Source organism: Fundulus heteroclitus, unplaced genomic scaffold, assembly GCF_011125445.2.
Source record: "Fundulus heteroclitus isolate FHET01 unplaced genomic scaffold, MU-UCD_Fhet_4.1 scaffold_76, whole genome shotgun sequence".
NCBI lineage: Eukaryota > Metazoa > Chordata > Actinopteri > Cyprinodontiformes > Fundulidae > Fundulus > Fundulus heteroclitus.
In genome coordinates, this window is record NW_023397208.1 from 250,571 (window position 1) to 277,821 (window position 27,251).

A 27,251-nucleotide genomic window follows, 5' to 3' on the forward strand; every position below is an offset into this window, starting at 1 on the left:
TGTAGTTTTACATATAAGTCGATTCCAAATAAAGGTTTCTTTTTTTTATTTATTTACAAATCCTAATTAGAGGTTGTTTTCATATACATGGTGTTTTCTACTTGTTTCAAGTCGGTCCGAAAACTCCCTGTCAACTCTGGACCAGGAGCTTTGCGAGCTGGACCAGGATTGTGGCCAGAAACTGGCGGAGCTGAAGGAGCAGCAACAGCATCAGCTGCTCGCACTCCGCAAGGAGCAATACTTCAGCGAGAAATACCTGAAACGAGAACACATAAAACAGGTACGCACACAACAAATCTCACACACCACACATAAATTAGAACATTATTGTTACAGCGCTTAGAATGAAAGCCTAGGAGGGACTGGGTGTAAAAACGTGTATAAAATGAATGTAGCAACAAGCTAAACTACTGAACAAAACCCGGCCCAGCATAAAAGGGATTGACTTTCACAAGTTCAGGGTTTCACACATGACTTAATCAGAAAGGAAGCAGCCTGACTGACAATAAGAAAAACAATGCCTACCTAGCAAATCTATTGTAAAACACCTAAGATCCATGGCTGGCCACAGAACGGGAGAAAAACTAGTACAATGAAAATGGTGGAGAACCCCAATCAAACTTCCCATTTAAAGCAAGATCTCAAACAAAACAGTTCACCAAAACACGGAATTACTCTTCTACATGACTGAAGCTTTTATGGAGTCCACTGATGAATGAATCAAGAATCTTTATTGTCCTTCTGTCCCCAATAATGAAACTTTGGGCGAGATAGCAGCTCAGAATTCACACACAGACATAACAAGGCCTACTGTTCAAAATGTTGAATCCACTGACAACACTTCCTAAAAGTGTACAAATAGTCTGATAAATTTTTTATGTTTGAGTCAAAAAAGACAGATAGAGGCCACTGTGCAGAACAGTAATAAATAACTGCGCAACAGCATGAATGTATCAGATAAACACCCCTTATAAAGTTAAAAAATGGGAAATATTGATTTGCAACAATGTCAGTGTCCATGTTAATTGATGCTCAAGTTAAAAAGACTTACAGGATGAAGTAAAATACTGTGCAGTTGCATGAATGTATTGGATAAACTATCCCTGAGAAGTTAAAGTGGGCAAATAGTCATTAGCAAACATTTTTATTGTCAAGTTAAGGAACTGTGCAATTTGCATGTCCAAACAAACACTCCCTGAGAAGCTACAAGTAGACATTAGCATGATGAGGAAGAGGAGGAGGAGGAAGGCACTTTGGCTGTGCATCAAGGTGTGACTGAAGGTCTGCACGCCAGTGAAGAGAAACAGGGAAAATCTCTTTTAGTGAGAGAGCCCCTAGAAGCCGGTGGACGTAACACCCTCCCCCCATAAAAATAAAATTGCTACATAACATCAACCCCTAATATGCCATGACACAGAAATGTTTTAAATTACATTCTAGCCACAATGCGGTCCACTCCTTTCTTTTGTCTGATGTCGACATTATTTTATAGCTAGCAGGGCCCAACACATCAGTATCTGGGTGTACGTTCGGTTTAGAAACACCAAAGAGTTGGGGTCCGTATCAACAACAACAGGGTCTGTACTGGAACCAACATGGACTTCAAAACATTGTAATGCAAAGAGCGTTGCTAAGACCTCCATCATCATGGCGGTACAGCAAAGCTGATGCTGTTTGAACTTAGCTGAGAACACTGCAAAAAACAGATCTAAAAATAAGTAAAATGTTCTTAAAATTAGTGTTTTTGTCCTAGATTTGAGCAGGTAAATAAGATTATCTGCCAACGGAGTGAGTATTCTGACCCCTAAAATAAGATAATTAGATATAAAGCACTTGAAATAAGATGATGGAGATGAATTGTTCCTATTTTATGTGCAAAAATCTTATTCTATTGGCATATCATCAAATTCACCTGCTCAAATCAAGGAAAGATATTCTACCTATTTTTCATTCTGTTTTTGCAGTGAAGTAGGAGACAGGGTGAGTGAAGCCATCACGTCCAGCTCCAGCAGAACTAACCTAGAGGCCAGCGGACATAACAAATATCCAAGAGTTATTTTTATCCAGAAGATTCATTCGCTATGTGAAGTTTGTGTTATACAGAATGTCTACACATATGAGTGATATGTCCCATGTGTTTATTTCTTTTGAACTTGAAAAACTCAAAGAAAAGAAAGAAATATTGCCCATGTTTTAAACAAAAACAAAAAAAAACATGGCCATCATGGAGAAGATTGCTGAGCTTACATCGGAGTCATCCTCCACAAGGAAGACACGCCACAAAAGGTCATCACTAGAGAAGCTGGCATGGAGTGCTGTGTTAAATGGAAAGTTGAGCAGTAGGAAAAAAGGTGCACAGGCTGCATGGAATCAGATCCTCAAAAAGATTGTGAAGCTCAGGCCGTTCAGGAGCTCGGCCAACCTTTCATTTTCTCTAAAACAACACATTTCTGCTCTCTTACCGTGGATAGGACCAGACTTGGCAAGTGATTGTTCCCACAAAGCCATTACTTTGTAGACGCGCAGAACGTAAACATCAGCACGCTGTTACTTTTCCTGGAATAAACAGATGCGCCACACACACAGACTGCAGCCTGCCTTGACTTGTCTCTGCCGGATGATGCGCTGACGGCCTCCCGCTGTCCCAAAGCGTCAGGAGAGCGCTCACAAACAAGTAAATAAATGAATGTCGCCATCAACTCCAGGTCATCCCCCTGAAGAGCTTCGCAGACATCACTTTGCTGCTCGTGTTCTGCTGGATGATGTGGAAAACTGAATTGTGTTCAGGTCCGGTGCATCCGTGCGGTGAACACAGCTGAGGCGTTGGGAAGGTTACGCCAAGTGAAGAGGAAAAGCGACTGATCTAACAGCAGACGTACTTTTGTCATAATCAGAGATGCAGAATGAAGAATCATTCATTATAATGAGCCGTGTTAATCAAATCGGATGTTTTCTCAGTGTCACCGACTGGCTCTGTTTGTTGTTCCCCAGCTGGTGGAGAAGCTGACAAGTATAGCGGAGGAGTGCCAGAGTGCTCAGCTCAAAAAGCTCCGAGACATCTGCGAAAAGTAAGATGGGGTTTACCACTCGCTCTCAGAACCAATACAGAGCAATCCTGTTAGCTTTCTAACGCCTCTCGGCTGTTCTCCACCACTGACAGAGAGAAGAAGGACCTGAAAAAGAAGATGGACAAGAAGAGACAAGAGAAGATCAATGAAGCCAAATCTAAAGACAAGAATTTAACGGAAGAGTAAGTTTGTAGCTCTTTGTTCCTCCTTTAGATGTTATGATTCATTGACCACTAGATGTCTCTGTAGACTAAACTAATTGACGCTGTTTTTTTTACCCCCTTTCAGAGAGAAGTTAGAGATCAACAGATCTTTCGTCAACGAGGTGGTGCAGTATATTAAGCGGGTAAGCAGGCCTGTCAAAGTTGATGTCCTCCTTTCTGATTCACATTTCTGTCCATTACTTCTCTTCTTAGAACCATGCTTGATTTACAGTATTTGTGGGTATTAACTTTTGCAACACAATGTATCTTAAATATTAATATAATCATATTTAAAAAAAATAATATTATTGAATGGTTTATTTATTTCAATAACTCTAAGGGAATCACTAAGGGAAACAGATTATATAAATTGACACTGACTGATGATGTTTGAAAGCCTTTATTTCTGTTAATTATGATTTTATTTCCACCTTCAGCTAATAAAAATGCAGCGTTTAAGATTAGAATATAACATCAGACCAATAACAAACATTTTTCATGCAGAAATGGGGGCTTAATGAAAATTATGTTTAATACTAGCTTATATGCTTTTTTACAAAAGGTCCTTTTTTTAATCTGACAAACAGGCCTCTTACAAATGCATTTTCTAATTTATTGAGTTTTGAAAATATTCTTTAAACCTTTTCACTCTTTAGTACATTACAGCTGCAAAATGCTGTGGTTTTTTTTATTTATTTATTTTTTTTTATTTCCTTTATTTAACCAGGTAAACCCCGTTGAGATCTGGATCTCATTTTCAAGGGGGACCTGGGCAGAAATCTGCAAAAACACTACAACCTGGTTACAAAAATAAAACCAATTAATACATATGCATATGGTTTTCATGGGATTTTATGTGATAGACAATTAGAAAGTGGAAGGACATTGATGATGCACTGTTTTCACTTCTTTTTTTCATTTTTCTTTTTTTGCAAATAAAAATCTGTAAGGTTTTGATTGTATTTTTATTCAGTCCCATTCACAATTTGTCTCATAGTCCAGGCAAGGAGAGCAATAATCAGAAATGCAGCCACGAGCTTCATAGTAATTCTGGAGGAGCCAAGAGATCCACACCTTAGGCAGGAGAATCTGTGAACAGGACAACTATTAGTCGTGTGCATTTCGTCAGCAGTGACAGAAAAGCTGATCAGAGGTGAAGATGTAGCTAAACGCAGGGCAGTGCCTCTAAGATGTTCACCTTTCAACACAGCAATGACTGTATGCATAGAGTTAGAGCTACAATAGAATGTTTAGTATATATTCCTTTTAGATAGGCTGAGTCAAAGCCCAGATGTAAATCCAGTTAATTGAGAATATGGAGCAAGACTGGAAAAGTAAAGTACACAAAAAAATCCCCATCCAATGTGACTGAGCTTGAGCTGTTTACAGACAAAAATGGGCAAAACTTTCAGTCTACACGTGCAAAGGTGGTAGAGATATACCCCCCAAAATCTGTAACTTTTGCCAGGACCTGCAAGAAAAAGAGCTCAAACTGTATGTTTACATTTATAGTTGGAAGACGCTCAGAGTAAAAGACAGGAGAGGCTGCAAGAGAAGCACAAGGACATCCGGCAGCAAATCTTGGATGAAAAGCCAAAGGTGAGTTTGCAACAGTGAAAGCAGAGAGATTTGCTCATCGGAGTACACTACCAGTGTTTAAAATGAGAGATGAATCCGTTTTTTCTTTCTTTCACAAGGACACTAAATGCAGCACAGATTTCGTCTGAAAGCAAACTAAACTTTTTGTGCAAGTTGAAAAATCTTCTTTTGATTTATTTTTATTTTTTTATTTGCTGGAATTTTTTAATCAAGCCAACACAACCTTAGCAATGGTTATTTTGATGGAGACAGTGGCTGCATTGCATAAACAGTCATCAGGACGTCTACTGTGCAAGGCTGCTTTTTGAAGCAAAGATGTAGTTCTTCAATAAGTAAATGCCGTATGTAAAAATATTGTTTACAGTTAGTGAGAGTCCCTAAAGTACCTGGTATGGCTACATTAACACTGACAGTTGTACAATAGTCTTTAGATTGTTAAAATAACCTAAAATTATTAATTAATTAATCCCCTCAAAATTCTTATTTTGTTGGGTTTTCTTTATTTTTATGTCTGTAAATGAACTTACTATTGTGTAGTATTTGTCTCGTAACTTGACAAGTCTTTAAATGAAGGATGGTTCAATGTTTCAACCACTAGATGGCGATCTGAGCCACCGATTGTTCATGCTAGCCTATCTGTGCTGAAAATGTGCCTTTAGTGAGACCACGACAGTGCTTTCCCAAACAGATTTCCTGGAACCATCACTGATTGGTTAGTCATATTTTACTCTGTACTGTTACGGTCAGATTATGTCTCTATGTGTTTTATTGCAGGCCTCCGTACATTTTCTATTAATGTTTGCTGGAAACTGGGTTATGGGTCCATAGCATCCACTTCCCTGCTGTAGCTGCATCAGTCAGTGGCCATTGTTAAAGGCATGAAAGCAATTACTTATTGATGCCATCATACTTATTGATTTACACTCTATGTGCATGGTTTTATTACTCTGGATTACACATGGAGTGGTTAGCACGTCAGTTTTACTATGTTCCCAACCTTGTGGATGTGATCTCCCTTGTAGGGCGGTTGTGCTTCTGCAGAGCGTGGTAAGAGCGTTTGTGCATCCTGGTGTGTGGCACTAATTCAGCATAAGTGTGGCATTAACAACATGTGGGCTAGCCAACCTTGACCTGCTGAGTGACAACAGTTAAATTGCAACTATACTTTGGATCTATCTGGCCAAACATTGACCTAATATAGTATATTTTCTCAGCTATTGTGAGTTATGATTTATTGCAGCATTGGGAGTGTATGTCACGGCAGTGCTGCACCATAAGGGCTAGCAGACTGGCCTGTGTATTGTGAGATCACACCCCAGCAGTGCGCTTGGATTCAGTGCCCCTTGTGAATGACTCTTTTGGCAACAGCCTTCATAACAACGGCTACTTTGGCAGAACAATCCTGCAGGCAAATCATTTTGACCATATATTGACAAACCCATGTATATCTGGAACCCTAATGCCCAATACCTTCCAATTCCTAATAAGACAAATCCCCAAATGTACTTTAACTTTTATGGTAATAACACCATTTATCATGTTCTACTGATACATCTGCTTGGGGTATTTGGATCAGACGATAAGATTGGCTTCAGGTTCTGGGTGGATTACCTTATGTATTGGTTGTCCCACGTGCCAGTCACTGTGATGTGCTCACCTAACGCCAATGTGCGTGCACGTTCCTGGCTAGTTTCCTTTTACTGCGCATGTATCCAGTTAGCTTTGGTTCTAGTCGTTCATTGAAGCTCCGCTGCTCTCACCGTATATTCTGAGGAACGGAAGAGCAAGTAGGATGTGCCGTTATTCAAAAACTACACTTGGGCGTTTCTTACCTACATTTCCCGGAAAGTCGTCCAGTATATACCTCTGAATCGTCTTGTTACTGTAAAGTGCTATATAAATAAACTTGCCTTGCCTTTTAAGTACGACTCAAGCCATATAGGAAACATAGCAAACAGGAGCTCCATCCGAATACCCTTAATTAAAGCTCCTCGCTCCGGCTCTGTCACCTTTCATGGGGTCAACAATATGAACACAACCGTGGGGAGGAAAGGAGCTTCAAACTGCTGTGCCAATTTTGGACAGCCTCTAATTTTGATATCAGTACATGACGGAATTGTACATGGATGATCCGAGTCAAGTCCAGGCCTACAGCCTTCTGAAAATGCAAACTGCACTCTCTCTTCTCTCCGGACATTTTCGTTAAGTTCCATGAGGGGCTGTGCTTGTACGTCACGTCATGCAAAGGATTGTGGGTACTTTATAGCTCCTTAGCACTGGTAAGGGACATTGCAGGGTTCCTAGGCTAAACTAGCCATGAGAGAAAACATACAGGCTCATTTTCCTACCTCCTTGTTTACTCACTGCACTATTTGGATAGCACTTTTCATGGCGACCGCTGGCGCCCTTCTGCTTTGGCTAAAGAGTCTTTACCCAATAACGGTATTCGGATGGAGGCAGGATCTGGTCACCTACAAGCAAATCACGATGTGGAGGGCCGGCAGTGTCATGCTGTTGGCTTGCTTTTCCTCAGCAGGGATAAGGAAGCCCGTCAGGGTTAGTAACAATATAGGCTGTCATTGATGAAAGCAGATTTCTGTGTAGAATGGCCATGTCAAAGTCCATAGAAAATCTGTAGCAATGCTACACGGGAGTTTCTCACATATAAAGCTGGTGAAGAAATATCTGAACAGAGACTTGTAGCTGTAACTGCAGCAAAAGATGGTTCGGCAAAGTACTGACTCTTAGTTTCCGTGTGTTGCAAATATTGTCTGTCCTTTTTCCTTAGACTTTACAATTATGCCTCGCGTTGTGTTGGTTTATTGCGAATAAGTTAAAAGCCTTTTGCAGGGCTCTGCAGATACAATGTGCAGAGGCGGAGGTCACACTGAGCCTGTATCCCAAGAACGTTAAGGAACTTTTCAGCATATGTTACAATAGAAGTGGATCAAAGACTTAAACTTGAGTTCTATATATAATTCATACTTTTGTGTGAATTCAAATAAATAGTTTCTGCTAATGAATGAAATGTTACCCTTTTCTCCTCTCCTTCATCCCTGTTTGATGTGTTTGTTTTAAAAAGTGGTTGATCTTGTGTTGTGCAAGCCATGCTACAACAGACTCCTAGTATGTAAAGCTGCCTCATTTTAACAGGAGACGCTGTGATGTGATGTAGTGTTGTTGTTTTTTTTCTCCCTCTAAGAGACGCTTAGATCCAAAAATCTTCTACTGAAGACAGCTTCATAACCTCCCACACTCAAAGTGACAGCTCCTCATTTCTTTGAAGCCACCTGGACTGGAGTGTGGGAGGTGAAGAGCAGACATCCTGTCCAGTAATTCACATGCATGCAGTTCTCAATACCTTCCCATAAAAGTGCACCGTAGAGGGAATAAAAAGAGAAAATGGTTCGGTGAGGTGATCATGGAAAATTTTTTCATGGTAAATGTGAATGAATCAAACTATTCAGCTGTTTTTTTATTGTGTCCCTGTGGCTGCTGCTACAATCTTCATATGACAGCTGTAGTGCTATGATGCCAATTTCAAAAGCGAGTCTTGATTGCTTACAAACCTTATGAATCAAAGTTATAACGGTCTAATCAACGCAATCTTGTAGCTTTCTTCAGGGAGAGGAAATCCACCCTGATAGCATTTATTTTTATTCCTCACTAAATTGATTATCTGTCACCTAACCATCTGTCTCAGGCTGCCTGTAATCAAAAACTTGGCCATTGCAAATTTAATTCGCCTGAGTCAGGCTGTTATAGTAATCGGCCATCTCTGCAGCTTGCGTGGAACGACAGTCATCTGCATGCTAAATGAGCAGGTGTCAGAGGACACAACTCTGGAGACGGCAAGCAGAGATGTCCTGCGGTTATGTTAATATGAAGCTCAGAATGCCGTCCACAGCACGGGAGTCACAGCCGCAGCGAAGCACGTGTTTGTGTTAGAAATTTGCTTCCCACAGGCACGTTCCTACATAGTTTGAAAGGACTGGGATATAATAGATTTTAATTTGCAGTACATGTCAGGTCAGGATAAGAGTGGAAAACAAAATCAGCATAAAGAGAAATCTTTGTCTTTGAACCTAATTTTTGTGTCCCATTGGCTACATAATTATCTAAATTTCCAAAAAACAATTTTAAAATGATGTAGGTCTTTTAGTCTTTGTATTAACAACTTCTCTCCATCCATCCATCCATCCATCCATCCATCTACTCCTGTGTAAAGGCTTTAATCCCTAAAAAAGCTCATCATGATTTTAGTTTTCCTGCATCAGGCTCTCAGACTGTCAATAATAAGCTCTTATTATGTAATGCATGTTGCATTCTGTCAGTCTGTCACGCTCACTTTTCTGACCCATTACGCTCCTTTTTTGCATTACCTGATTTCACATTTTACTTTCTTACCTGTTGTTTATATGATCGTTGGTTATTTTTAGCCGGGCTACATTTATTCCCAGCGTTTCCAGCCCTGCTTAATAACACGCGGGTGTGTTTTTGAGAGTCACTGAATCCAAAACCTTTTCTTTTGCTGAGCTTGTTATCCTTCAATGACAGCTCCTTTTGTTTATGAATGTGGCTCCTCAGGGAGCAAGATGCCGTGTGGAAGGCTTTGTTATTAAAAAAAAGAGCCTCTTTAGATTTTGTTACATCTCCACAAGGGGACAAGAAAGTTTTGCATACATCTTATGTTAATTAAACTAAATTGTAGTGGTGGAAACCACATAGAAAAACATCTATTTGTCATATCATTTCTAGATTAATGTGAAAATAAACCAATATATAATTTTTTTTAGAGAATATTGAATATTAGGATAAAAGCAGCTGGGTTAATTTAAAATATGCTGTCGTGTATTCGTTTTCTCAGTAGTAGAACAGACAAAGCTTCCTTTGCATGAAGTTCTGACCCAGTTTCTTCTCTGAGCTCATAGCAGCCACTAATGGACATCTATAACTGTCTCTGATGGAAGCTCTGAGTCTGGCACCGGCCTTTACAACACTGTCTGTGTGTAGACAAGTGTGTACTCTGAAACATATTATCTACACTCGCCTGACACTTTATTAGGTACACCGGGTAGTACTCAGTTAGTGTTTTTTGCCTTTCGAGCTGTCTTAACTGTCAGCGGCATAGATTCAACAAAATGTCAGAAACAAATATTCCTATTGATCATCATTGAACATCATTGCTGTTGATACAGATTTGTAAGGGGAGAATCTCCTGTTTCTCTACATGCCAAAAGTGCATCATCTATTAGATTATGATCCAGGGAATGTGGAGGCCATCGCTGTATAATAAACTCATAGCCATGTTCAAGAAACCAGTTTGAGAATATTTGACCTCTGTGTTACCTGTTGCAATAGCTTGCTGGAGCTAGCCATTGGAAGATACGTATACCGTGACAGGAGAAGCACTCAGGTGGCTTTGGCATTTAAACCATTCTCAGTTGGCACAAAGGGGCCAGAAGTACGCCAAACCCCCCACTCCCCTCACCCTTATACCACTCCCATCCTGAACAGCTGATCCCACCGAATTGATTCTACCATCTGAATGTTGGGACAATCAAAATTTTTCCAGTCTGGTGTTTCCCAGTTTTGTTGAGCCTGTGTGAACCAACCTAGCTACCTCTTCCTAGCTGATAGGCGTGGAGCCAGGAGTGGTTTTCTGCTGCTGTAGCCCATCTGCTTTAAGGTTCAATGTGTTGTGCATTCAGAAATTGTACTCTGCATACCTCGGTTGTTAAAGAGTGGCTATTTGAGCCACACTGAATCTCAAATCACACTGCTCATTCTCCCTTGATTTCAACAAGGCATTTTCTTCCACACAGCTGCAGCTCACTGAAGGTTTTCTCTTTTTTGGACCATTCTCTTTAAACCTGAGCGATTGTAATGCAGAAATACCCTAGTATGTCAGTTTCTGAAGATACCCAGATTAGCTTATCTTGGACCAACAGCCGTGCCATGTTCAAAGTCACTTAAACCCGCTTTCTTCACCATTCTGAGGCTTTGTTTAATCTTATGCAAGTTCATCTCACCCGACAAGAAGTGTAAATCTAATTAATTGCTTTTATGTGATTGACCGTGTTACTATTCTTAACAACAAGCGAGATTCTGTGTCAAAACACGACTCTCCATGTAGTGTGACTGAGATAGAAATGTCTTGCAAAAAAGAAATGGACGACCATTTTGCTTTGTAGATGTGCAGGGCTGATACAGACTTAACTCAAAAGACTCACAGCTATAGTGGCACGTTCTTTATATGTGGTTCTACAAGGTAGAAGACAAAAGACTAAATGTAAAAGTTCAATGGGCTATGAGTACTTTTCCAAGGCACTGTCGCTGCTGAAAAACCCAATCACTATCCACAGCTTCTGCCTCCTCTGTTCGAAGATAACTTGAACTGGAGAGACAGACTTGGCATGGCTGGTTGTCACTCCCAGGGTGTGTTCTCAGGTCCTGTTAATAAGCCAATCAAACACCCCACAGGAATTAGCCGGTCCCAGCATGACGATGCACGCTGTACCCGAAGACCATATGTCATGTCATGTTGTTCTCCTTATACCTTGTTTCACGCAGGATTTTAACGGTAGAATGATGTAATTCAGCTAAAGGTTATAGTGTTGCTTGAATTTGTTCACTTTTTTTGTTTTTAACCCTTTTAAGATTTATTTTTTTTCTGTCTTCAAATGGGGGTGGACATCTAATCTAAGATGGAGCTTTTAATAAAAAGCGTTGATTGAAACAAAGCTGTAAACTTGTAGGGGAGGTTGTTAGTAAGTAGTTCCCTTTCTTCATCTTTATAGATGTGATGAATGTGTAAAATATAGTAGTGACAAGGCTTTGTGGCTCATAACGTGGTGTGTTGGTGCATGTGTGTGTCATCTGAATGCACTTAACACTGCAGTGTGCTCACCGACTTTTTTTGTTGTATCAGTAAAAAGGGAAACATGGTGTCTCCCTGCTGCGAAAGCCTCAAATCAACGCCCATGTAGGTGCGCACACACCGCTTCATTCGTCAAGCAGGAGTCCTGTGCGGTCGTCATGGAAACTCTGATCCCCCCCCCCCCTCCCCACCTCTCACATTCTCCCCTCTCCTTCATGACTCTCTGCAATCTGTTAATTTGGAGCCGAGTCCTTGTGACGTAATTTCGGGATGGTTCCTGGTGGTAGAGAAAAACAGAAGTACCAGGAGGAGGAGGGGGGAGCCGGAACAGAAGGAGATCAAACAGGTTGGAGCAGACACGGGGGTCTCAAGTTGAATACAAACTGAGCAAGTATATGACCTTCTCCCTGAATCTCTTTCACTGGGTGCTGTAGAGGTAGCCACCATGTTCTCTCATCACAGACTTTGATCTGCATCAGCACTACCCAGCGTGCAATTGCATCAATAATGCACTTGTGTGCACACACGTACACATCCGCGCAAACTAGCCACAGGGAACACTGAGTACAAACCAGAGGCGGCGAGGTAAAATCCATTGTGCATGTGTGTGAGTGCGCGTCCATGTCGCACGCATGGTTACTCTTCTGCTCTATTATGCTAGCTGCTATTTTAGATCAGTGCACGAGTGTTCATTATGTATGCCCACATGTGTTAATGACACTCTCCAGGGTTGTGCTCCATCTAAGAAACAGTCACTGCTTAACGCCTGCTGAAAATTGTCGTCCCCCCCCCCCCAAACACAGTTCGGTTCTGAGAATTCTGCCATCAGCTTGTAGAGATGGTTTTTCCTCACACAGAGATATGGTAATGAAAAGGTGAGAGCACTGACAATACTTTGCTGTGAGAAGGCAGCAGTAAATAGAAAGAAAATATAGATGATGATCTATAGTGTAGGATAAGGAAATATTAAGAAAACCTGCGTTTATTTTTTTTAACATTTGCTAGACAAATTTGTTTTATTGTTTTAACAGATTAGGATAAGTGGGGCTCAAACACAAAGTTGCTAACAGATTTTCTTACCTGCTAGTCTAACAATATGACTCAGGCTTTCTTTTTCTTTTTCTTTTTTTGCTTTATTTATTTTATTTTGAAAGACAACAATCTTATAAATTATGATAAATCATTTAATAATCAAAATGATATGTCTGATTTAAAAGTTATGTGGTGGTGGAGTCACAATAAAAAATGAGATTGTCTTAATGTCATATTAGCAATGCTAATCTTTTTTTTTTCTTTCTTTGCTTTGTACTGTAATTCCTTCCATTCACTTCTACATAGTGTCTGCAAAAGCATTTATCCACCTTGAACTGTTTCATGTTTTGCACAATCAGAATCCTCGGTGTACATCTTTTTTTTATTATTATTTCATGTGCTTCAACAACAGAAACAACAAATTAGCACTATATTACACTATAAAGTGGACAGGAACTGATGCATGGCCCTGGACATCCAGCCAGAACTTCAGTGAAGTAATTGATATCAAAAGATATTAATCCGTTAGACTGGCCTGGTCAAAGTCCAAACCTAAATCCAATAGATTGGATGGACAGTCTTCATCCAATCTAAGTGTAAGATGTTATGCAAAGAACACCAAGGGAAATAAAATCCAGATTCTTGACGACCAAAACTGTTGAAGACATCCTCTTAAAGACTTGCAGTCATATTTATGGTTAAGGGAGGTTTACAACGTTTTAGCTCATGGGCCTAAATACAAATACCTGCCACACTTTTTAGATGTTTAATTATAAAACATCTTGAATATCTCACATGATGCTGCTTCTATTTCACAATTATCTTCTACTTTGTTTTGGTCTGTCACATAAAGGTCATTTGAAATGCATTGAAGTTTGTCGTGGTAACTTGTCAAATTGCAGTAAAAGGTTTAGGGAGGAAAAATGCCTTTGAAAGGCACGGTACGTCGTCGTCTCCTCCTCCAGCTATAATGTATAATTTATTGTTCTCAATAAAGATTCCCCATGAACTCCCAGCCATTCAAGCTTTGAGGTACATCGTCAAGGCCGCTGTGATGGATCAGCCTTCAGAAAGGCAGTCACTGTAGCAGACATTCCACATGACTGGATCTTATGGGTGGGGCAAAGCAGGGCAGGAGAATCTGTAAATACCTTTCCTGTACAAAGAGGAAAACTTGCGATTATTTCAATGGTAAGTTGAGAGAGCGTGATGGCAGAAAGAAACTTTTGATGTATTGTTTGGGTTTTTTTGTCAACCATTAATCCAGGCATCAGAATAAATGCTATGACGAGGGAAAAAAAAGGAATGCATAATGATTCTGGATGAAAACAGGGAGCTGTCTATAAAGACACTTTGCAGCACTGGACCTACTATAAGCAAGCAGTGATAAGAAACATGCAGCCAAATGAATAACACAAATAAATTTGAACTTAAACTTGACTCTCTGCCAGACTCTTAGCGGGGAATCAAAAGGCACACGGATGCCTAGAATACCTCAAAGACCTGGACGTTATCAGGGAAGAGAAATGACAAAAAAAATACACCTGCATAAATCCTGCAATCAGTCAGAGGAGCAGTCAGAGTACTGTAAATAAATGCATCCTCACTGGGCACAAGGGCTTTCAACACATTAACATTCAGCAGTTTAGTCATGCAGCATGTTTAAATATATTGACTTACTTTTTCAAACAAAGTCAATATATTTAACATCTTGTTTGATTGCTCACCTGGTAAGATAAGAATGTATTAAATTTAGAACAGTAAAAACATTAAAAATACCAGCGAGCACATTTTATAGCTGAGCCTCCCTTCGGGAGCAATCCTTATAGGGATAACACTCATTATTGCACATATGTGGCAGAGTGTTTTTGACATTCTTGAACCTGAAGAAAGGGGTCTAAGAAAAACAACTGCAAAGCTGCCCGTAATCTTTCCGAAAGGAGTCAGGGAGGTCAGCGTCTCATACGCACTCGGAGCAAGAGATAGCAGTTAAAAAAGGAGCATCCAGCTCGTTTTTTATTCTTTCCTTTTGGTTATTTTTTCCTCTTCTGACATAAAGTTGCCTCAGTTTTCAGAGTAATGAGTGCTATAGGAAAAAGATATAAAGGGAAAAAAATGGTGCCCTCTGCCTGTGCTGCCCTCTCACACATATATCCTAATTGAAATCCTTGCCAACGTGTATGTTTTGGGGAAAAAAAGCATAGTTAACACAGGTTGTTAGATACATTCAGTTCAGTAATGGGCTGGTGGACTTTTTTTTTACTGATGCTACAGCAGGCAATATGTCGCAGCTCAAAGCAAAGAATTAGTTTGGTTCTTTGGAGGCCTTCTCTGCTTCCCTCGATAGCTTCTCAGAATGAGGACAGCTGGTGAAGAAGGTCACTGAGTGTTGTATTTTAAGAAAGTTAGAAATGTGTGTGTGTGCGTGTGCACATGTGTGTGGGTGCACATGTGTGTGGGTGTGAGTACCGTTTGTTGACAGATGACAAGTCTCCAGAGACGAGATACAGATTCAAAAAGCTGCCTGAGTAATTGCAGCTGCTGGTTGGCGTCCAAACGGAAACTGACCCAAAGACCCCTCTGCAGCGAAATGGAAAAGTTTGGTCGAAATTTCTCATCCTGGGAAAAGCTCCGATGATGAACTAATTTCCAAAAAGCTATGAGTTATGAGTCGTCGGGGGGCACCTGGGAATGTCCACATAATTTTAAGGCTGATATGGCTCCATAAAGTAACATTCAACTGCACATGCAAAGGTGACATTTTTATTGGATATTTCCTTTACAGCCATTGCAATTCACCAACGCTTCCCATCGCTTCCCTTTCTTCAGCAAGCTGTAGCATCTGAGCTACTAAAATCTCCATCATGTATGGGCATCAAGGGCAGTGAGCAACTGGTCAAATAAACATGCAGAGAATAAATGCAATTCACTTGAAATATAATAGCTCACCAAATTTTTCACACCAATATTGCAGACGCAGGAAACCTTTGAAGCCTCCCCAGTTGTTGGCTGTTTGAGCCCCCCATCCCGTTAGCCAAATTCATAGCTGATGATAACAGGGATTTACAGATTTGGGAAGTCAGTATAATCAGAAGGCCTTGATTTTAAAAGGTACATGGACTGAACTTGTATAGCGCTTTTCCAGACATACTGACCACTGAAAGCGCTGTACACTAGAGCCACATTCATCCAATCGCACTCGCTAACACATTTATACACTGGTAGGCAACTTGGGCTTAAGTGTCTTGCCCAGGGGCACATTGACATGTGACAAGGGGAAGCTGTATTCGAACCCACAACCTTACAATAGCAAGATAACTACTCAACCCACCATAGTCGCCCCTGCATAGACCCTGTCATTTTAAATGGCACGGTCTATGCTAAGAATGCTGGTACAAAGGCCATAGGCTTAACAAAAGTGGGTCCTAAACCCACTTGAAAATAACAATAAAAGTAGAAGATAACAGCAATGATAATAATTCAAATTTAAGCTATTATATAACCATCAATGCCTTGTAAAAGTATTTATAGTGTGTGAAGTTTTTTTTTTTGTTTTGTTTCTTTTGTTGTTGTTTTTTACATTGTGTGAAAATACAATTTGAAGCTTCAAAATGTTTAATGGTATTTATGTGTTGGACCAAAGTGAACCTCCACCCTAGCCTCAAGCTGTTTGTTGCCTAAAAAAGTAATATTATTTCCAACAGAATGACCCTACATTTAGCTCTATTCATGGTGAGGATGGTGAACACATGGGTGGTTTGCAATGTTTATTTTATGGTACCAGCTTCTTTGCAGGCCAAAAAGGTCAAAGTGTGTTTGACTGGAACAAAGCATATATATTCAGTTTCTTTTTCTGTCCAATTGCTTTCTGCCCAAACAGTAATTTGCAAACTACTGCCTTAGCTAAATTAATTAAAATAACAGAGTATATTGGTACACACACCAAAAAAAAGGATTAACCTATGTAAGGCAAGGTAGATCGGTATCAACAACTTCATCTCTGTTAAACCGTTGTTAGTTGAAACTCTTTAAACCTTTTTAATACTGTTGACAACCTATTCCAGTTCGGGGATGCTTTAAATAGAAAAGTCTGCTGTTATGAGTTTGCTCTGTTCAAAATAGTTTTACTTCTTCCACATGTTTGCTGTGTCCCCAGCATGGCTTGTGGAAAAATCATAAATGATAGTTCTTGTAGAGCTCTTCCTCTTGTGTTAGTGTCTCACATAAAACTCCTCTTACAATAAAGAACATGTAGGTCCTTGTTCCTGCTACTGCCATACTGAAAAGATGTCAATCCATAAGACCAGGGGAACACTCAAATTATTGCTGCTCTCGCCGCTTGTTTCGTGCTCCAGCCGTCTCTGTGTCATTCAACGAGCCTATTTTTAACTCAAGCTGCTCCTTTAGAGCGAAAATAGTGCTGTCTTCATCACTCAGCTCCCCAACTCCAACAGAAGGCAGTCTGTTTTTTTCTGAGTTGTTGATTATATGAAGCAGACAAGCACATGCATTTTGAAAAGGGCCTGGCATTCCCAGACCCGTCCGCCCTCTCTTTTTCCGGGACCTTCTCATAAGACAGCGAATCAAAGAATCAGATGGGGGGGGGTGAAAGATGACAACTTTGAATCAGAAGCTGCTTTTGCTTTATCAGAAAAGGTAAAAGAGCCACGGTTGCCCATGCAGAGTGGCCCACCCTCAAGTGGGTCACACATGTTGCAGCGTAAGGCAAGCCGTGTGTCTCTGCGATGCGTGTTTAGCCATCTAATTTTGACGTGATATATGTGCTTTCTGTGAAACCCACAGAGAGTGTGATAAAGACAAAAACGAGAGAGGTAGAGAAGCATGGAAGGAGGGGGACATGCTTTAGAGAAGGTGACCTTGAAATGCAGTGCTTGGTGGGGGTCTGAGCAGGCGCTGCAGTGAGCTGCGGCTCCAAAATATCAGGGAGACACCAGCTAGGAGCTGCCTTAATTTAAAGGCAAACTGCATCGCTTACTGTAGGTCTTTCGAATCATCTGCCTGATTAAATTTTACCGCATGCGCTTTAAAATGTTGTCCTGATGATGCATCCCGTCTTTACTCAGACGGATAGGTGTATGCAGTAGAGAGTGCAATGTCAAGAAATAATCTGATGCCCTATGACTCTTTAAAGAATGCAGTTATAACATCCATAACAAGGTGAGACATTTTGACTGTCTGCCAGGAAAATGGGAAATGGAGCCATTACAACTAATTACCGACTGTTTAGTTTTAATGGAATTTCCATAGCCCAGTACACAGCACTAATATGTTTAGTTGCTCCATTTGATCCATCATTTAAAAATGGGTGGGGGTGGGGGTATATTACAATGTGCCTTTACACACACATGAACTTGAGTGACATCACATTCTTAATTCATAATGTTTAATGTGAGCGACAAGAACTTCAGCTTCTCTGAGTCGGCTTTCCATAATGTTTAACAGTTTATGGAAATTTCAGGTCATATTGCTTAAAGAGCATTTGTGAGGTCAGACACTGTTGTTGGACGAGAAGGCCTGCCTTGCATGTGTCTGCTATTATTCAGCCCATCGGTGTTCTAGAAGCGAGGTCCACACCAAACTTGCTCATCCACATTGTCATAGCTCTTGCTCCGTGCACTGTTCCATGTTGGGACAATCAGGCCTCATCGCTAAACTGGGAGCATACAATTGTCCAGAATATCTTAGTACACTGAAAGATTAAGTTATTTTTTTACCCCACTAGAATTATGGGAAAAGAAAAACCTGAAATACTGCCCCACGCCACCGACTTTAGACTGACACAATAAAGTCAGACAAGTGCCATTTTTCTGGAAACAGCCAAACAATGATTCATACTGCCCTTTGTGATGTAAGGCTTGGATGCAGCTGCTCAGCCAAGGAAACCCATTCCATTAAGTTTCTAAGTACTGTTCTTGAGATAAACTGAAGGACTAAAGAAGTTTGGAGGATTGTTGCGAATCGCTCTGCATCCGCTGGCCCCATTCTGTGGTTTTACATGGCGTACCACTTGTGGCTGAGTTACTATCTTTGCGATAATGCCCCTAATAATTGATTATGGAATACTTAGTAGCAATCACATTTATTGGCTAGACTTATTGACTTCATCCCCCTAAGTGCAAAGTGATCGGTATGCCCGGCGCAACTTATGGGGACCCCTGAACCTTCACCGTCCGCTGGCCTCTTGCCCTCCTCCCTCCCAACCCTCCTGGAGTCTACCGGCATCTACGGCTGCTTGTGGACTTCGCTGTCTCCGTGCTGACCGTGTTACACATCCCCTCTATTGACACCAGGCCCGTGCGGCAGTGGTCGTAGATGGCATGGTTGTTTCTCAAACCTTTATGGCGAGTCCTGGACGGCTGTCCGCCCCCATCAAGAGACTAGAGCTCAACCCAGGGAGGCTGCAGGTCCCCTGGATCCTCTGCTATGCCAAGACCTAGAGCTCATCAGGTGGAGGGCTACATGGTTGATCCTGCCAGTAGCATATGGTCGTCACAAAGATTAAGCCATGTGAGTCTAGCTGGTACAGTGAAACTTTGAATGGCTCATTAAATCAGTCACTTTTGTAACTCTGGATAACTTCAATCTGATCGTTGGCCCTCCATGGAGGCGACGTCTCATCCGGATGTCTGCCCTATCAACTTCCGATGGTACGCTACGTGCCTACCATAGTGATCACAGGTAACGGGGAATCGGGGTTTGATTCCTGGAGAGGGAGCCTGAGACACAGCTACCACATCCAAGGATGGCAGCAGGCACGCAAATTACCCACTCCTGACTCAAGGAGGTAGTAACGAAAAATAACAATACAGGACTCTGCAAGGCCCTTTAAATGGAATGAATACACTGTAAATCATTTAAAGTGTACTCAAGGAGGCAACCCGTTTTCCCATTCCCTAGGCCATAACTGTATACTGTGGCCATTGAGTGACTTGAACCACTGAATTAAGTGATATGGATGGGTGAGTGAATACTTTTTGGCAACATAGACTATAGCATATGATTGTTTTCCACTATCCACAACCTCTGCATTTTAGTGGATATTCTTGTTTGTATTGAAATCTACCCAGCACATTTGGGTGATCTCAAGGTATTCCCTATCAAGAAGGCACATCTAACCCCTCCAGCAAGTTTTGGTTCTGTCCCAGGGATATTTCCCAGCAGGGCATGCTGAAAAACCCCAAGAGGGAGGCACCCAGTAGGCATCCTTGCCAGATGCCTACTGGCAGACAAGCTCCTAATTTGTCTGTCCATCTTCCGCTCCATCTTACCATAACTTGTGAACAGAGCCCTGAGATAATTAAACCTGAAATGACCCCAGACCCGGAAGAATCAGTCTACTTTTTCCATTTGAAAATCTCAGCCTCAGAATTAGAAAAGCTGTCTGTCAGTTTTCCGGCAGCAAAATGCTCTAGTGCAGACTGAAGGTACGTGAGCACACCACCTGCAGTGAGAGACAATGAGGTCAGTTGAGGACCTGTGCGTGTTGGTTTCTGCTGTCATCATCTGGCTTTTGAGCCACCGAATGTCACATTTTCAATATATTATTCTTTCTTTAATATGGGTATTAAATGAAAAAGAGATCCGTATTAAATCTAATTTCGGCTTTTTGAATAAAATGTATAACTCTACATTAGATTACATTAGATTCAACTTTATTGCCATTACACAGGTACAGGTACAAGGCAACGAAATGCAGTTTAGGTCTAACCAGAAGTGCAATAGCAGCAAGTGCATGATAAATGTCATATATAGATTTTATAGGTGCATGTCTTAAGGTTTTTATTTAAGCTTGTCAGATTTTTGGAAATGAGTTATTCTTTCTGTTTGTAGTCACAGACCAAGCTGAGGGTAAGTAAGTGGATCCTGTAAAATGCCTCTGAGCACATACAGGTACTTTTGATTCCTCAGAATGCTGGTGTGAGCTGGGAGACTGACACCATTCACGTTAAGAGCTTTTTTTCCTTTTAATTACTGCCCTCCCCTGGGAGCTTGCTTGGTAGTTAAACAGAAATCAGCATTACGGCAATTATTGGCTCACAATGAAATGATGGAATCTTGTCATCTGTAATCATTAGGGGTGTCTATGCCTCGGAGAAAACATCTTCTCCTTTCTATTACTCAGCGAGAGGAGGGAGTGTGTAACAGATGGGGTGCAGAAGCAACACAGGTCTGGATCATTGCACTGAAACCCAGCAGCTTTCTCAGGAAGGGCTACAGCATGGAGGAGCTAGTGTTCACCTCACTGTAATTTTTTTTTTTTAAAGCAGCAAAGGTCTGGATCATTGCACATTAAAACATGAGCATTCACTGTTGAAGCTTTAGTTGGTAATCCTGTTCAGAAACACTTTTTGTTATACTAGGTGAAATGGTCTTTCCATCCTGAAAGTAGCAAACACATTATATATTCAGAAAACAGAGGTTAAAAAATTAGATCTCAGTGAAAGCTCTCTGACCAATTCAGTCCGAATGGCAGGGATTTGTCAGGGTTTTGGTCCTGCCCTCGCCCACCTTATCTATTGGTTGTCCCACATGCTAATCATTCTGACGTGCTCGCGTAACGCTAGTCTGCGTGCTCATTCCTTGTTAGTTTCCGCTTGCTGGCTGTGCATGAGCACTTCTAGTGTTTATGTGTCCTGTTAGCTAAGTGGTTAGCTTAGCGGTTAGCTTTGGTGTTAGCTGTTCATTGTAGCTCCACTGCTATCACCGTATACTTTCAATATGGCTGAGAGATGCAAAGAGTGAACAGCATTCAAGTTTATGAGAAGGAACATTGAGGCCTCAGTAGAAAGAAATAAGACCAGAGTGGATTTGGGAGATTTTATTTCCCACAGTCCCCCTGAGCAACAGAAGAGCAGGTAAGGCTCTTACCTGCTCTTCCGCAGTTATTCAAAGAGGGACTTGGGGAAACTTCCGGAAAATTCGCCAACTCTATCTTTAATGCTGCTGGAGAGACGGAAAATTAATGGCATGGCACCCTAGTTACTGATAAACTATGCAGCCCTAAAGCCATCTTCATTTCTTGTGCCATTGCTTGTATTTAAGACCTACTTTGTTTCTTGCTTAGAAAACTTTGTTTTAAAACCTACAGACACACAATTAATGATAACACTTTATAGTATATGTTTCTGATCAACCATTACCTCAAAATCAAGCGTAGTTGTCAAATGCATAAATCATTGTGATATTTGCAGCAATGAATTATTTATTAGCACTTTATCAAATGCTATTGTACAGCGACTTACAGCATGTGGAATGCAGAAAAATTGCCATCTTGCATCGGTACCAGTGGTTAACCTGATCCCTGCGAATCTTCCTGCTTTTATGACCTGCCGCCGGAACACTGTCCAGTTAGGTGTGATGTCATCCTCAGAGCCGAGCTCCGACTTCCAGGTCAAATGGAGTCCAGCATGTGTCTCTGTTAACCGTAGTTACATTAGGGCTACAGGGCAATGACGTAGTAAGTATGACATTCTCATAGTCTGAGATCAGAGGTTACAGATCTTTTAAAGTCATGGCTTCCAAGACATGAATTACGTTGTTTCTATTTTTATTTCGTCCTGACAAAACGGCTTAAGACTTTGTTTTGACAGGTTTTTATTAGTTACGGTTTCATTTCATAACCTGTTGTCATGCTCTGGTTTATGACAAGAATAATTTCGGTTTCTGGTGTCTTTTTGTTTTAAAAGGTCCTTGTTCTCAGTATTTTTAGCTTCCTTGAGGCACTTGCTGTTTTTTACCTGTAATTACCTGTCTTATGTCCTTAACTGTATTACATCTGGTATTTATGAATTGCATTACCCTTTTGCCATTTTATACTATTACAGTTGGGCTTTTTGTTAGCTTGTTTCTGGGCCTTTTTTTTGGGGGGTGGGGGGGGGGGGGGATTTGGTTTGTAAACAAGTTTGCCAGGGCAAGCTGCACCAACCACCCTACTGTTCATAGCTGTCTTAGGGACTTTTCATTCCGACTTTGAGAGCTTTATAGAAGTAACTTTCTATAATCTCAATAAATATGATTATGTGTCTCCAGTAAATACAATCTTCTCTGAACAACTCTTGAGTAATTCTGGTTTGATCAGGGATCAGATCCGCAATCAGTTGAAATGAGGTTTTTACACACTCTTTATTAAATAATATAGATTTCAAATGAAATAGCTAAGTGTGTGCTTTGAGCCTTGGTTTGATTATTTATCTCCATACGTCATAAAAAACAAACTATACAATTTTGTAAGTACCAAGAGATGAAATTATTTGTTTAAAAGTAATTAAAGCTAGCAGGAAGAGATGAAATAGAGATTCATGGATAGAAAATAAGGCTATAAAAGGACCAAATTGAACCAGAAGCATTTTGTTAATGAAGAAAACATTTTAAAAATATGTAAAATAACCTGCGGTTGTTGTAGAGTATTTTCCATGGTTGGGTGCATGTGGCAAATTTGCCACAAGCCGTAAAGCAGATTTCTCAAGTGACCAGAGCACTTTCTTCCATATGTTTAAGTTTCTTAAATAGATAGTGGCAAATTGCAAAAGGAACTTCTCCTTGCTTGTGATTGTAAAAAAGCATGCATGCATGATGTCCAATGCAAGCCAATTGGTTGAAATATGTTTTAGTTAGAGATATTGGCGTAACAATACAAATACATGACATACTTTAATGAATTTTGTTGCTAAACAGTAAAAAAAAAGGTTCTTTTCACTTTAACTATGCACTAATTTGTGCTGATCTATTTTGATAAAAATCGGCATAGAGTTCATAAGCCTGTAGTTGCAATGTGAAAAGGTTATATATAGACAGCATATAGTAAAGCACAACAGATATGCTGTCTTTTAGCTGTCTTTTTGCAGCTCTCGAACAAATTCTTACCTGACATGAGTGTTTTGCTTCCGCAGCTGCAGAGTGATCTGGACCAAGAGTACCAAGACAAGTTTCGCAGATTGCCTGTGGAGATCCAGGAGTTTGTGCAGGACAGCAGTAAGGCCAAGCTTTGCGATGACAGCCTCCCTGGAAACCTTGTCGCCTCCTCAACAGCAGAGAGGCTCAACCACAAGGCGTCACAGTCCGAGGACGACATGGAGGAGGGCTCCTCGGAACATGCGTTTGACACCGCCCTTTAGGGATCTAACTTTTTGCTTCACACTGGGACGTTGTTTGGCCGTTGACGTTGTGACCACAGATTTAGGATGAGACTGTCCCGACTTTGGTCCAACTTGCACCCGATGGGGAGGATTAGATCAAATCTGAGCCTGAATGGGTGAGTAGAGGTCCCCTAAGCTTAGAGTGAAGTCCTGTCCAGCCACCTTTTTCATGTGAATACTTCTGTTTGTGTATTTGTATGTTAACCTGTATGTTGTCCTCTCTTTTGGTACGCCCACAGGATGTGTTTCTGAACGCTAATTATTTGACGGAAATAACTTACTTGAACTATTGCACAGAGAGAGCAGTTTCTTTTTGTTATCATTTTGGTTATCATGATGCTGTGACTGTCGGAGAGGTTTGGTGTGCCAAGATCTGATTTGTCTTACGGTGGATTTTCAGTTGAGTCAACTTGCACTGTAACAACAAAAAAAGAAGAAAAAAAAACAACATAACAAACACCTTTACATGCTCAGCCTTTCGAGTTTCCGTCTTTAGAAGATTGAGTTTCACCCTTTAATGTTTGCACTGAAGCGTCACTGTGTAAAAGTACGTAACTCTACTTTAACCCAGAAGCACTGGCGGCTTTCTGGTTTGCTCTTTTGTTCTCACAGAACTAAACCTTTGTGTTGCTGCTATGATTTTTTTTTTAAACTCTACATTTTAACGATTTATTTGTCTAATGTGAAATTCGGCTTAATACGATGCAGTGATTCCTCGTTCTTGTTGTGTTTTGGCCAGTTTTTAATACGTTTTTTTTCTCCCCCGTTGTTTACTGCCAACTCTGTCACACCAGGAAGAGAAGGGGAGGCTTGTTGTACAGCGTGTGCATGCATTTGAACAACTGTAAATGTTACATTAGCTGTATAGCACAGATTTTTATTTATGTACTTCTTTTTTTTTCTGGTACATTTTGTTTGAACCTGGGGAAACTTTGGACCCAAGCTCGCGTTATTAATACTGTGGAAATGGTATCTGTGTTTAAGATCCAAAAGCTGCAGCCTCAAGTCAATGGATTACTTATTACTTACTTATTTTCTTTACTTTCCCCCCCTTCAGCTAAAACTGTCAGATCAAGGATACCTTAACACAACAAGTTTATGTTTCATTTTTAATAAGCGGTCTTCCTATAATTTGGTTCTGTGCTAATATTTATGCAAAATTCAGAACAGATGCCCCATACTACAGAAAACAGGCCTTCATTTGCCTTTGTTCTCAATGCTCACTTGATTTGCAGGCTTTCAGCTGGAGTAAGGAAACTGTGGGGAAATAGCTCCCTTTTGTTCCAGTAGATGATATAGCAATCAATAATGTAATAACGGCCAGTAACGTAATGCCTGCCAATAATAAAAATTTGGCCATTTTAAATGTAATGTGGCCTACGAGGTAATAACTTGCCAATAATGTATTACAGTTTTTAAATCCAGTTATATAGGAACATTTGGCCCGTAATGTAATATTATGTTACATTATTGGCCTGTAAACTCTGGGCCAAAACATGGGGGTCATATGAGCATTACACTCTTCCTGGTTTCTAGGAAATTCCATTAAGTGATCAAGCCACCAAATGTAGTAATTCATTCAAAGATATTCCCCCACTAATGCGATTTGAAATTTAGTTGTCTAAGCAAATTAATAGCGTTTTAAATGAGGGTATTGTATATAATACCTGCACAGAGGTGAAGATGATAGCACTGTCGATTTGCAGCAAGAAGGTGCTGGGTTCAAATCCTTTCTGCATGGACTTTGCATGTTCTCCCTTTGCATGCATGGGTTCACTCTGGGTACTCCAGTTTCCTCCCTCAGTCCACAAACATGACTATTCGGTTAATTGAGCTCTCCAAATTGCCCTTAGGTGTGTGTGTGTGCGCGCTTGTGTGTGCGCGCGTGTGTGAGTGTGTGTCTCTGTGTGTGTGAGTGTGTGTGCGTGCGTGTGTGCGTGCTCGCGCATTGCTATGCATTGAGTCTTGTCAACAAAACCATGCTGTCCTAATGTAGAATGAGCACACATCTGTCCAAAAAATGGTCGTAGCACCCTTAATTCTTATCGGATTTTTATAATTATGGCTCAAATTAAAGCTGAAAACATTCTCAGTGTTATGATACATAGGAATATGTAGTCTCCCTAAATATAAATTCATATGCAGTGTGGGAACTGTGCAGTTATCGTGTTGACATGTATACCTACTGTGCTCTAAAGATCTCCATGCTGTTAGTTTATTAATTTAACAGCTCAAGCTTCATTATTATATCACAGTTTGTTTGTTTCTGAATCTGACATTTCTAAAATGATGTATGCTAAAAAGAGGGTTTCAGAGGTGGACTGCCAATCAGGACATTTTCCAGTGTGTCCGGGTGCTCCTGATGACCTGGCCGGCTAAGCTAGGGCCGAGAGGGTGAAACCAAAGATTTGGTTTGGTTCCTGCTTGATTTAAAAAATCTAAATAAACAATACACACAGTCCATGCAGCTCACTGGGGTTGGGTATCTGCCTCGCTGAAGGTCCCAGACTAAGGACAGATAACCTCTCGCCCCCTGCTTTTTCTTTCTGAGGCTGTCTCAACAGCGCAGAGACACACAGAGAAAACGCTGAAGGGACAGGAGGAGCAGAGAGGGAAAGGATAAAAAAAAGATCTGGCTACATGTAAATTTGTTTGTAATGTAAGACGTAAACACTATTACTATTAAGTTAAAGCACTAGCATAGCCTATCCAGCACAACTAGCTTAAAACATATTTGTTTAATACTAGAAGGTTCAGAAATTCAGATTTTCTGTATCCTTAACAAACTCCACCAACAAATTGCTATAAATAAATATTGAAATCCTTGTATTATAATATTTGCTTTAACCTTTATTAAACCAGATAAAAAATTTCGGTATAGTATTTTTAAAACTGTAATACTTTTTATGATATACCTGCATAAATGGCATGTTTTTCCTGGAATTTCTCAGAAATTGCGTTTCGTGTCAATTAGATTTCAATTACATTCAAGTGAAACTGTGAAAGCAACACGTCAATCTACTTCTAAAAGTTTATTGGCCTTTAAAATTAACCAGTTTTGGGTACTGCTGATGCTGCTTCTGCAGCAGCCCTGACTAAATGCACAGCTGTGTGTCAAGCGGTAGTTACATAATATACATCAAAGTGTGTGTGTGTGTGTTTGTGTGTGTGTGTGTGTGTGTGTGTTAGTGTGAGGTTGTGTGTTTTTGTCTCTGTGTTGCGCTGACATTGACCGGCGTCCTGTCCAGGGTGTACCCCGCCTCTCGTCCAGATGGGCACCAGCACCCCTGCGACCCTTCATGAATAAACGGGT

The 27,251-nt window shown here is 40.7% G+C and overlaps 1 protein-coding gene across 4 annotated transcripts in view; it reads left to right on the top strand.

Moving 5' to 3' along the window:
* The window catches only part of LOC105929055 (1-phosphatidylinositol 4,5-bisphosphate phosphodiesterase beta-1), a 164,748-nt gene extending 138,373 nt beyond the window's left edge, over positions 1-26,375 (top strand). For 2 of the 4 annotated variants that reach the window (XM_021318589.2, XM_012866656.3), the window contains exons 28-33: positions 112-280; positions 2,992-3,068; positions 3,161-3,250; positions 3,357-3,414; positions 4,784-4,870; positions 23,693-26,375. In XM_021318589.2, coding sequence (XP_021174264.2) covers positions 112-280; positions 2,992-3,068; positions 3,161-3,250; positions 3,357-3,414; positions 4,784-4,870; positions 23,693-23,917 — 706 coding nt within the window. In that variant the 3' untranslated portion in view covers positions 23,918-26,375. Of the gene's footprint in view, positions 1-111; positions 281-2,991; positions 3,069-3,160; positions 3,251-3,356; positions 3,415-4,783; positions 4,871-5,892; positions 5,918-23,692 lie in introns of those variants that run through there. The other 2 variants (XM_036134178.1, XM_021318590.2) reach the window with 2 other exon arrangements.
* The last annotated feature ends 876 nt before the right edge of the window (positions 26,376-27,251 follow it).